The following is a 13,379-nucleotide window of genomic DNA, read 5'->3' as shown; positions in this document are numbered from 1 at the left end:
TTGCGCAATTAGTCATCATAAAGTTCATAAAAGGCTGGTATCAGTTTTTGAGTAGGTTGTAACTGTTGAAGTTTAGTTAGTGAAAAATATGGCTCTATAATTATGATGTAAATTAATCAGAGCTCCTGTATAGTAAGACTATATGGTTTCAGGAGTCCAGATCCCAGAAGCACTGACAATGCATGCAAGTATGTGTTTATATCGGGCCTACTTTTGAAGATCTTCTAGATAGCTAGAGTTATATCCTATAGGCCTATGTTAAGTCATTAAAGCGTTTGTCCTTCAGGCTCACTGGGAAATGTGGATGTCAATTCACTGGACTTTCCTTGTTCCATGATTTATTAACTTTGTATGCAGCCAAGTGCCTGTTGAGTCAAACTGCTCGACGATGAGGCAGTAGTTGAGTAGAATTATTCTTGGGTATTATTTGGGTCTACCTATTCTGTTCCCAATTACGTGCTTGGTAAGACTCTTAGGTCCGTATGCACAAATGAGTTAGACCGGGTCTAAAGTTAGACTTGGTCCCAGAACAAGGGACATTGTCCTTTACATTTTCTTAAGCTATTTATTTTGTCTTATTTTTGGACTTTGCATGTAAATCTTTAGAATTTGCTAGCTACTCTATGAAGTAAATAAGAGTAAAAGAGCATTCCTGATGGAACTCAATTCCACTTTTGTGCATACGGACCTTAGGGCCTACACCTAGAAAAGATGGTCAGACATAAACCCAGAATCCATCATCAATAAGACTTTCTACACCTTCACTATGAGCTGTTTGATCTGTAATGACAAAGTCTATCTTTTCATTTTAAAGTGTTTTAGCTCCACTTGCTGCTTCTAAGATCACGAAGATAGGCCTGCTCACTTTTTACACCACACCAACCTATAGGCCTAAATGTCCAAAATTGCTCAAATGTCATCATATGGAACTAATTTCACACTAGCTAATCAAGAAGACCACATACACAACCCATAGTTTTAGCGAAAAGCACTTTAATCAAGTGTTTACAGCCAAGTTTCAACTTCCATTAATGTCGTCTGCTACACAAGCCCGCCGAATTCGGAAACCTTGTTTCAAAATTTTCAAGGGGCATGTACAGGGGGTTAGAAATCATTTTGAATAAAATTCTTTCATATTCTTGATTTCCAATGTTGATACCATATTTTGAACTGCAATTCATATTAAAAAGTTGAAATTTGCAAAATAACACACCCCCCTACTATCAGATAATCCTATTTAAACCAACTTTAATCAGTAACTTTTATCAGTCATAACCTTATAATTCTAATCCTTACCCTACAACTAATCTAACCCTGAAACCCAAACTTAATCGCAACCCACGAATGTAACCCTACACCTAACCCTATTCCTAGCCCTAACCCAAAGCTAGAACCTCTTGGGTGGCACCAGGTATAAAAGTGTGCATGGTCTAAGTGCCTGTCAACTTTTCTGAATTGCTTGATGTGAGATATATTGTCAAACAGAGTGTACCGGGACGGACAGAGTGGACCCCTGATTTTTGCCGCCAGAGCGGCCGGACACCTGATTTTTGTCACCAGAGCACTCAACATTCTAAAAAGTGTGGGGGGATAATGCCGTGAGCATGTGCCCATATCATGCATGCGACTCATGCCGAATGTGTGAGAATTGACAGCCCTAATGCCTAGGAATTTGCACCTGGACTATGCAGTGTGAACTATGTGTGAACTTTAGTAAAATCATTCCAATGTAACTCCACCCTGGGAAATTAACGTCACATACTGAAATAGAAATATTGTACATTTATATCAAGAATTCATCCCTTAATTATTATTTTCTTCTTTATTTTGCTACTGACAGATGAATCTCAACCAGCGGTGTCCTTGCCAAAGTTGATGCCATCAAGCACCACTGTCTCACCAGTAACTCGTTCACAAACACCGCCACCACCAACATCTCAGGCATCCTCGTCATCAAGCGAACATTCCCAAGGCCACACCACCCTGCCATCCCAAGTCCCCACCCTACCAACTAGCTCAGTACCCCCCGATCCCATGGTACCACCCACCAGCTTCACTGCTATGTTTCCGCCACCACCAGCACCTCCCCCACCAAGTTACGAGTTCCCCCCGGTACCATCAACTTCGCCAATGCAAATGCCTGCCAACTCACCGGTTCGAATCCCGTCTGGAGGAACAAGCCCCCAAGGAGGACACATCGGTGATCAGCCACCAGCTTACAGTCCTAAGCATCGGGTGTCTGCTGGTGGTGCAACTGCAGCAACTGGTCATTCCACCAATTCACCAGCAAAGACAGGATCACCAGTTCGGTTAGTATGTCGTCTGTGGTGTTGCTTTATTAAAAAGAGATGTTGAGAGATCTGTTGGGGACCAACAAAAATCTGTAAAATTTTCAAATGCATAAAAATGGTTGATAAATTGGGGAAATAGCATTTTCTTTTCAGCAATATCTACAAAATGTGGTAAATGTCTCATTTAAGACAAACCATCGTGATATGCTAATTAGGGTCAGGGGTTACTAACCCTAAGCATGTGAGCATAATGTGAAATGTACGATATTACTACTTTTTAACATTTTGATTATTTCAAGCGTCTACTTTTAATAGACACATAAATTGCTGAATAGAAAGTTTGTAATCTATGCCCAATACAATTTACCTACTCAACGTTTTCCTGATGCTAAATTTGCAATCAACATCCGTCACTATGTAAAACACCCTGCGTTTGACATCCGTCACTATGTAATGCACCCGACGATATGAAGTTGATGAGATAGGTAATCTTTGATTGAAGATTCTACCTTCCCCCTTCCCCTAGCAAAACAAATTTCAAAATAGCCATGCGTGATACAATGTGTTTATTTACATTGAAGCACCCGTACACTATGGACCACAATGGCCTCATCCCAATGGCATAGTTCAATAACCCCATTAAATCAATCATAGTGCAAAATTTGACCTCAAATTGCAGAGTATGAATTTTTGTACCCACATTTTCAAAGGTCATTCAATGAATGTGCACATGTATTGCGGTTAAAGAACTCTGCCCTCGTAGATGAGCATGTTGTGGATCCTATGGGTAAGAAGGATAATGAACTCCCTAATTAACACTTTAACCTTTGCTTAATTCACCTATTTCCCCTCCTCGGGCAATTGCAAAGAAAACACACACACAATTGATAGTACTACAGTAGTACTTGTTCCGCAGGATGTACGTACATTCTCGCATTGTATAACTGCGAAGGCCTTGCCAAATTAGAGTAACAGTATAGCAGTCTGGCAACCTCGATTCCAGCCTACTGCCACCTACATTTTGTAGGTTATATCATATCTGTCAGTTGAGAGTAAGTTGAGAATTTCCTTTTTAACTCTGTGACGTGTGGCACACACTTGCAGTAACACCTACACACGCAAGAGTGGATCAGTAAAAGCAGTACTTGCTTTAATATGGCCGGCCGGATGGATGGTCAAACTAGTACTTCACCTTAACTAAAGTCAACTTATTTAATGTTTCACCGTAACTGTTCACACACAATATCATGCAGATCTTACAATTTTTCTCAAAATTCTGGCGCAACAGGAAAGACCAAGGGAGTCCACTGGAGGTTGCTTACAGAGAGAATAAAAAGTTGATGGCGGCCTATCGAGCCCGGTTGGCACGGATGCAGAGCAAGAAGAACAGAGCGGCAATGGTGAGTCAACTAACATGGGGGAGCCATGCATGGGGCATTTCAGTTCAAAGTCTGTATGCATGTGTAGGAGGGTATGTACTTGGAATGGGATACAGTGAATGTGGTCAAATGGGAAGAGTTTAATTTTGATTTCTTTGAAAATAGAACTATTAACATTTACAAAATATATACTTTTGGAATGTGGCATTGTTTCATTGTTCATTGTGTGACTGTACTTCATGCTGCATGTATTTCCAAGAATATATCTTTTATTATGCAGATATGGACAGTGGCGGTGCCATGAATTTTTTGCGGGGGACATGGGGGTGGGCAAAGTGAATTTCAAGGGAGGGGAAAAATCAACAAATTTTGGGCAAAATTGCTTCAAAAAGTGGACATTTTAGTAATTTGGGGTTTTTACTGGGGGCAACAGGGGGAAAGAGTTCTGACTGGGGGTAATTTCCCCCATGATCCCCCTTCCATGGCACACCCCCTTCCATTCGGGGGAAATCAGTCATTCGGGGGAAATTAGAAGGTCCCATAGAAGGAAAAATCTCTGAGAAATTCAAGGAAATCAAGAAGAACATCAAAATTGGCCGTTTAAAGCGCTAAAACCCCAGAGCTTCGGGGCTCATTATTGTTGAGGTAAGAATACCTTTATACTGGTACAGCAGATGGGCATGGGGTGAGAAGAGTGAATTTACACTCTTTTAGGCATGATATTCACTCTTTTGGAGTGATTTGCGCTGATGAGTGAGTTTTTCATTCTTATTTTCATTCATACATTCTTGTTAATGGCAACTGTCCGCACCCACCTCACTTAAATTCGGGGGGGATGAAGTGCATTTAAAATTTTGGCATATATTGAAGCTAAAATTGTAAATACGGTGCAAAGTGGAACAAATTTGCATCAAGAGTGCAAAAAATGGCACTTTTTAGGCTAAAATAGCCAAATATAAGGTTATGAAACCCACATCCAGGCATTAACATTGGGAGATGATTGTATGGACCATCCCCCTTATCAAAATATTGGGGTGATTCATTCCCCTACCCTGGGATCTACACCTATGCATCAAAGTGTTTCTGGTGTACTCAGAGTGAAGATTTTAGTTCTGTTCAAATGAGTTAGATAATTTGAACTTGGTGGCAAGATGCTGAGATTTTGTCACAAAAAGTGGTTCGTTTTGACAAGTAGGTCTAGTGGCAGGTAGCCATGTCTGGAAAATGTTCAATTTGAAGGGATATTTTGCTTCCCCAATGAAAACACGTACTTGAAATAATGGGGATAATTGCTCCTTCTCTGGATACATTCAACTTAGTTCAACACCTCAAACCAAAACTATAATTGCTCTGCCATCCAACCGCTGCGCAAGTTGGTGTGATGTATCTTCGAGATATTTTTGCCAGCAGCGACTTCAGATTCAGATACATAAAAGTGACAGAGCTCATAAGTAGTGCTAGTCAACTTTAATATGCATGCTCATCATTGGGAAGTTTGTAAATATTTTCAAAACTTAAATCCAGGTCTGATTTATTGTCAGATTAATTTCATATGGTTCTTAAAACCCTAGCAAGTAGTCCCACAGGGTTTTGAACCAATTATCTCATGCATGTTTGCTATTGACAAAGCACGCTAACCCACTGCCCCATACTATTCTATTTATATCATTTCACTTCGGCTCTCTAGAAATGAACATGTAACATGCACTAAAAATACATTTTGTTAATTTGTTGTGGTCATATTAATCATCAATCTGTTATGTACACCTTAACTATGGCACAAACAAAATGACTTAGTGAATCTCTAGCCTATTGCTTCTTACTATGTCATTACATTATAAGGTAACACCACAAAAGTTCTCTTGTTGACCTTGCCCACTTGGCCCTATTTTAGCAAAATCTTTGGTCAGCATATTGAAGTTAGAAAATACAGCAAAAAAAATCGAAAAAAAGTCTAGAATCAAGGAAGAATAATTTTTCTGGCTGTTATTTGTAGAAAAATATTCACCCTGGATAGAAAATACAGCCAACAATGTCTTTTTCTCCAATTTACAAAGACAAAACACAAACAAACAATGAAATGACCACCCAACCCAATCCAAAATTTCCACACAACAATATTTTGTTGGCATAATCCAGTGATAGGCAACTTAAAACTGGTTTGAAATTATCTGTCAATATAGTGAGAGAGTCTCAAATCGTTCTTTTCTTGGTATTTTTTTTTTATTCACCTATTTTTTCCACCATACAATGGGCGTAATGGAGTCTTCTTTCCAAGTGTGGACTGACCAAACACCCCCAATTGCGGTCATTGCTTATAATGCTTTTCAGAGGGGTTCCTCTTGAGTTCACAGGTCATCTAGGGAGGGAAATTTAAATGATTTTCTCAAGTGGATAACAAATAATATAGCAAGTAGATAAACAATTGCTGAACAATTCTGGGCAGCTCAGAACATGTTTGATCAAGAAAAATTCTGTGTACAATTCAGAAACACCGTTCTGGAAATGCGGACATCCACGTTTTTCCTGTGTTTACAAAAGCACACACACCCTAAAAATTAAGGAAATTAAATTATAAAACAAAAACAGAACAAAAAGGATACACAGTCAAACACTTTTCGATGAAATATGATGGCACTCCACTTTTCTTGTTGTAAGTAAATTCTTTTGAATAAGCCTCTGTTATCCTTGATTTGAAGTTCTTTCACCACTCCATAGTCTATGATTGTACAATGTACATGGCTTAAATTTGGAGTCTTAGAATTTCAAAAGTCCCCCAGAGACGTGTCATGAAGTTTAACAGTGGAAATCTTCTAAAATAGGAAATTCAGTATTGATTACTTGCACTTTGTAGTTGATTTTTATATTATCATCTTTGAAATGGGAATAATTGTCAGAACCTTATATGTAGACACTAATACCAGACCTGCCAACTGTCCCTCATTTGGGGTTTACCAAAGTGAAAATGAGTCCTGTTTTCTGAAAATTTCAGTGATGGCACATTTAAATGTAAGAACAGCAGAAAATTATGAAAATGTCTCTTTAAAATTTGCTATAGTATTCTCTTAAAGTCTATTGTGATAAATTCAGACCTGCAAAACCTTCTCTGAATTCTAAAAATATTGCACAACTTAAGTCTTTGAATCTGTCGGTACCTGGTTTGTGTACCTGTACAAGGTTTTGGTCTCAATGTCCCTCATTCTGACTTCGGTAGGTTGGCAGGTCTGTAATACATGTAGCAAAATGTGCTTGCACTTGGAACAGCGCATTAATCCAAAGGACCATTTTCCGGAGAGGGTTAAAGTTGGAGTTTAGGGCATTTGTGGTTAGGGTTGTTAGGGTTACATGATAGGGTCAGAGTTAGGATCAGAGTCAGGATTATGGTTAGGATTTGAACTTAGGTACCCAGTAATGGGTTAGTGTTAGACAAGGTTTTATTTAGGTTTAGGATAATGATTTAGGTTTATAACTAAGTTTCTGGTTTTTTTGGACTAATGACCTTTCAGACTAGAGTCAGGGTTATGGTAAGGATTAAAACTTAGGTAATAGGTTATAAATTAGTGTTAGGGCAAAGTTTAGGGTTAGGGTAACGATAAAGGTTAGGTATATAAAATAAGTTTCTGAGTTTTTGGACTAATGACCTTTCAGACTAGAGTCGGGGTTATGGTTAGGATTAAAGCTTAGGTAATATGTTAGTGTTAGGGCAAAGTTTAGAGTTAGGGTAATGATTAAGGTTAGGTTTATAAATAAGTTTCTGAGTTTTTGGACTAGTGACCATTTGGACTGTGACCATTTGGACTATCCCCAGGGGACTATTGATTGACCTGTTACCTAAATGATAACTGGAGTTGATTCACATCATTGACCTACTAAATAAAATTAGTTAATTTGCACCGTACCTTGTACTTGAAATATGTCAAAATGATAACCTTATTGCAATTATTTAGAGATTAGAAAATGTAAAGATTCTTTCACTTAGTTCCTAAAAGAACTTTATGGGCCATGGTTAGTGTTATTACACAATCATACATGTATGTATGCAGTCTAGTTATAACCCTGCAGGAAATCCCCATTCAGTCAGCTTCCTCAGCTTCTGCATATTTCAGAGCCACCAATTTTTCATAGGGCATACAATCTGCAGGGATTATATAATAAATCGGAATCAATGTGATACTTCTGTATTATATTATATTGCCGAAGTACCGTAAAAACTCCATAGTTAGCACATGTGCTTACTATTGAGCGCTTTTAAAACATGCAAACATGAAAAGCCTCATCCACAAAAGGGTTTTGAGAAAATCATTGATACACACAGTTATTTACGAACAAGTTAACCTGCAAATGTGTGTCTCAGCCCCATTAGCTCAGTTAGTAAAGCGCCAGACTTTGGTACAACTTTATGTTTTCAAAAGTGCTCAATAGTAAGCACATATGCTAACTATCGAGTTTTTACGGTATTTCTGGGGTGGGTGGGTTGGTATATGGGCTATGCCTCACCCAATTATTTTCATTTTCTGCCTCAGCCACATTATTTGGGTGCTGAGCTGGGGGAGGGGTTCTCAAGTTTGATTTGGGTAGGGAGGTGTTGGTGAGATTTAGACCATTGTGATACCAAAAGTCAAGATTTTTTGGCAACTTAAAAAACAATTATCCATCCATATACCAAAATTAGTTTAGAAAAAGGGGTTGATATGCCAAATGGCCCATGTTTGCTGCACATCCCCAGTTGTATTGAGTGCCCCCTATCCATGGATTTGGGTGTAAGAATTACCTAATTTTGTAAGTTGTATTAAGTAGTATCTGACCAACTTTGGACTGCATGGTGTCAACAGCCTGTTGTCATTTTCTTAAAATAGCAGATTTGTCATTAAATATAAATCAATTATTGATAAACCCAGAGGTATTATATCATCATGTTGTATATAAAGACTCATTCTTGTTTTGATGTAAGATTATTTCCTTTATTGCAAGATGTGTATCCGCAGTATTAATCTAATTGAAAATCTTATCTGATCGGTTTTGCTGTACATAAGGCTGCGATCACATAGATGTATACTATTCGGGTATACGGTGCACGTTTTGCAGGTGCACGCATATAGCTTAAATCAAGCAAGGCAATTTCATTATACCGGGTCACATAAGGCTACGATCACATAGAAGTAAACTATTCGGGTATACGGTGCACGTTTTGCAGGTGTACGCGTATAGCTTAAATCAAGCAAGGTAATTTCATATAAGAGGGCACTATTCGAAAAGGCAGTATACCTGCATATAGTATAGTATAGTATAGTATAGTATAGTATAGTATAGACCACTTGGCATGTGACGTCATTGCCCGGCAGTATGCGCGCGCATTATGGCAATTTCCATTGTTCTTTGCCCTGCAGTGTGCGTCACGCATCGTAGTCTGCTAAGGGCACATGCATTTTAAATCGCCCGCCACATTCAATATAGTACAGGAAAGCCATTGAACAGTGTAGCGGCTCGTTCGGGCATATCGATAGACGAGTCCCTCGCCTTTGTTGATAAACAGTGATGTCAAGTGATCTATAGTATAGTGGGAATTGTGCGTGTTCGATTTTAGTGCAGCGTTTACCGTCCTAATTTTAAAACTAAACCATATGTGGGTAAATTCATTTGTTTTAATAGATGCACTATATAATTCTGCACATTATGACACCTCATTGAATGCAATGTGACCTCAAGAAGTAAAGTTACAAGCATTTGATGAGACTAAGAAAATTGGTAAACTGACCTATACTCGCTATTCACTATACGAAATACGCTCATTCGATCAGTCTGAGTTATGAACTCAGCCTGATCGAATGAGCGTATTTCGTATAGCGAATACCGTATACTGTATACTTCTATGTGATCGCAGCCTAAAGGAAGATATTGTGAACTTCAGATAACCTTAAAAACTGTTTTTATTGGGGGTGTTGAGAAGCAACATTGGCCTTCATAGTCATGCCGCTGCCGCTTTGCGGCGTCCCGCTCCGCTTGTAGAAAGGTACAAGCAGCATAATGAAGCGTCACACCAATGAAGCGTCATGTTGCTCAGCAGCAGCAAGCTAGCACTTGTTCAGTGCCTGTATGAGACCATGACAACCCCTCTCTGACATTACAAAATCCACCAGTCCTCGGCGCTGCGCGCCTCGCTGCTCGGCGCTACGTACCTCGATCCCAGCTGAGGGCGCTGTGCGCATCGCTTCTCGGCGCTACGCGCCTCGATCCCAGCCGAGGAACTAGAGCTATAGTTCTACAGCAAGCGGCAGAAAGTACAAAACCAGTATAAGATGATCAATAAAAGATCATGGAATAAAGCTCACAAACCCACGATCATGGAATAAAGCTCATAATATCCCTCAATGAAATCTATAGCCCACTTATCCCCATATTGTTTGTTTGCTTGTATTGTGTTGGTTACCGTTGGTTTACTTGTGAGTAATTCATCCTGCAGAGAGGGCATACATAAGTAAGAATTCGTCACCCTGCTGCGATAAATGCCTAGTTTTGAGAACAAAGTAGAAAATATGGTTCAAGCATGCATTCAAACATATTTATTCACCAATCTTTACACAAAAACAAATGATAATGATAAAAATTAAAGGGTGATTACGTAACTGATGCATGCTTGAACCACATTTTGTACTTTGTTCTTAAAATTACAAAAAATGGCTTTGGCAACTATCGTAGCAGGGTGACGATTTGGAGATATATAATGGTAAGCAAATGTCATTGGAGTAAGACAACATTTAGAGATTGCTGTGTGAGCTATTTTACTGGCACATTGTGAAATTTCATTGTCAAAGTGTCCAACATCAGATGACCAAAACAAAAACAAAATATTTACCTTCTTAATTTTCAGCTGTTCCTACTGCAGCCTTTTTCAGTGAAATGACTCACTGATCGTTCACTGTTGAAGTGTGAGGTACTAATTGGGTCATTACCTTTGGTAACTTGTAGTGCAGGGGTGTCTATTCTTCCGTTATTCGCCCCCAAAGGGGAGGGAACAATTTTACCCCTTTGGGGAAGAATTTTGTGATTTGAAAAGAAGAAGGGGTATAAAGAGGAAAAACCACATACAAAAAGGCTGAATTATCAGAGTTTATAAATAATAAATAGCCTAGAGAAATGTTTTACAGTTCTGAATCTATTTTCCCTTCGAACCATTAGTCTTTCCCTTGATTTAATGGTCCAGTGTTACTCTCTAGACTGACCATCTAGGGAAGAATTTGAGGTTTGTATGGAAAACAGAATAAAACGAACTAGTCATTAAAGGAGTAGATCAAGTTATTGTAAGTTATGAACCAACATTTTCCCTTTTGTCCATCTCTGTGGGATTCAGTGTAAGGAGGAATCTGGGGAAGGATGTAGCCACAGTATGGTAGCGCGAGGGAATAATTAAAATTTTCTGGAAGAATAGACACCCCTGTTGTAGCGCCTTCCATCCACATTTTAGATAGGGAGCTCCCGATGGTCCGAGAGAGGAGTTACGGTAGACATCTACATCAGAGCCAAACTAACTATCTCTGAACAAGGATAGAGAACGCTATAAGTTAACCAAAGGCCTATAATCAGATTATTACGTCACACTTAGAGAGAACACGATAAGGTCATTCTGCCGACGAAGGCTGTAGTAGTAACAGCTTAAAATTACGGAGGTAAATATTGAGATCAAGAGTTAAAATCTTTCTATAATAGGTCCAATATAGAAGGCAAAGTTTGACTATAACCCCTATGGGTGCATGTACATAAGACTGCTTGGCAAGTCAAATGCTTTTAAATTTATATACATTTTTGTCTTGTTTATTTTCAGAGTCTAACTCTACAGCGTCGCCTAATGGAGAACATGGCCATAGCTAAAGCAAGAGAAGCTGCTGTATCCTTTGATATTAAATGATCTGGAAATGTGTAGATTATAAATAAACCATAAGCTGTTTTTGTTTCTGATGCTAACATGCATGCCTGATTCGTAGCCAAGTACGAGTTAAATATGATCAGTAAGATATAGTGCCAAAAAAAATAAATCATGTCAAAATTATCCTATGCATGGTGTATGTTTAAGGGTACTATAGAAAGTATGATTTCCTATTTTGCTGCTTCATTGCCTACATGCGTTCTGCTGAAGTCGGGCTTAAGATCGTTGTTGAAAATAAACATGGCAACTGAAAACTTAATTGGAAGGGGCATTTTGTGATCCACAGCCTCATCTCCCACTTTTCTCAAAACAAGTTGAGATTTTTATACAACAGGAAAGCTCTGGCTATATAATGCTTATATATGTGAAATTTTGGAAATAGGCATTTTCATGGATATCTACTGAAAAATGTCATAAAAAGTGGATGCTAGGATCACAAAATACTTTTTTAACCCTAACCATGCCAAATCCAACATAATCCAACACGGTTGGCAACACGCAGCCCCCTTTGCTTAAACCACCCTGAGGGGTTAGGATTAAGAAGGTCTATATTGTCAAAAGTAACCACCAGAAATTTGGCCAAAAGACACCATATGGAATGTTTGTAGGCTACAAGGTTTTTGCGCTATATTTGTGACGATATTTGGATGATCCCAGAAGTATATTCACCCACCTTCCCATGCCATAACTGTCAACCACCAACCCTACCCGGGCCCACAGCACCAGCCGGCCCCCTCAGCATGCCTGCCACATGCATGTGCACCCTCGCTTTTTTGCCCCTTGCCACACCATGCTGCACCATTCACCCTCCGCTTCAACATGCTCATTAACCCTAACTCTACCAAATCCATCCATCATACAACCCCGCCAGATACCTCCCCTTCAGCGACACAGGGGAGGGCAGCACATACCTCCACTCAAATGCATCAATATACCCTTCAGTAATGATCCTGGGAAATACTAGTTCTGTTAAACTTAATTTAAATTAGAATTTTCACTCATGTAATGTTGCCCATAAATCTCCTGTAAACATTACCATTTGTGAATATAGCTTCTTCAAAATGGTTGATGCATGATGTATGCAGTGTGAAAAGTGCAACCTGCCATCCGTTCCTTAACAGCAGCAGGTATGGTGCCTGGGACTTTTGCTGTTAGGGAAATTAGTCTAACTGTAAATATTAGCACCATGCACCCTTTTTAAGTGACAAGGTTCACCGTCGAGCTTGAATAGCTTAAGTATTTCCTAACAAGCGAAGCCTGTAATCATGAATTTCCACAAGAAGTGTTTTTATCAATCGAATTAATGCCTCTAAAACTTTTGACATGTACAGGACATTAATGTACATAATGTTACAGAACTTGTCATAACATTCAGCTATTTATGGTAGGTGGATAGAATCCAAGCTATTTTAAGCTTTGGCAACAAACCGCTGTTTTAGTTGATATCTTGGCTTGGGTGTATAATTAACATTGATGTAGAGTTACAGTGATATCATTGGCTCTGGCTTGGCTTTGGCTTGCGTTTAGCATAATGAAATATAACTCATAAGACTTAAAAACCGAAATGATGTAACTACATTGGCTCTGATTGTTGAAATCACAATCTTTAAGATCCATGTCAAATCGGACTAAAATGGATTATGTAGCTTGTTTACATGACACCAGTCTAACAGCTGGTGACAGCTAGAGTACATGTATGCCAAACTTTGAAGTAATGGCACACTGACTTGAAAGAGCTTTAAAAGACAGATTAGTGTTGGCTTATTGGCAATATTAAAGAAATGCTTA

General features: G+C 38.9%; 1 protein-coding gene across 1 annotated transcript in view; it reads left to right on the top strand.

The window, feature by feature from the left end:
• The window catches only part of LOC140172746 (VPS9 domain-containing protein 1-like), a 46,262-nt gene that overhangs the window by 14,115 nt on the left and 18,768 nt on the right, over positions 1-13,379 (top strand). The window contains exons 4-6 of the mRNA XM_072195877.1: positions 1,841-2,309; positions 3,523-3,691; positions 11,490-11,552. Coding sequence (XP_072051978.1) covers positions 1,841-2,309; positions 3,523-3,691; positions 11,490-11,552 — 701 coding nt within the window. The remainder of the gene's footprint in view (positions 1-1,840; positions 2,310-3,522; positions 3,692-11,489; positions 11,553-13,379) is intronic.

The sequence above is a fragment of the Amphiura filiformis genome, chromosome 16, assembly GCF_039555335.1.
Source record: "Amphiura filiformis chromosome 16, Afil_fr2py, whole genome shotgun sequence".
Classification (NCBI taxonomy): Eukaryota; Metazoa; Echinodermata; class Ophiuroidea; order Amphilepidida; family Amphiuridae; genus Amphiura; species Amphiura filiformis.
This window is presented reverse-complemented; position numbering and strand designations above follow the sequence as displayed.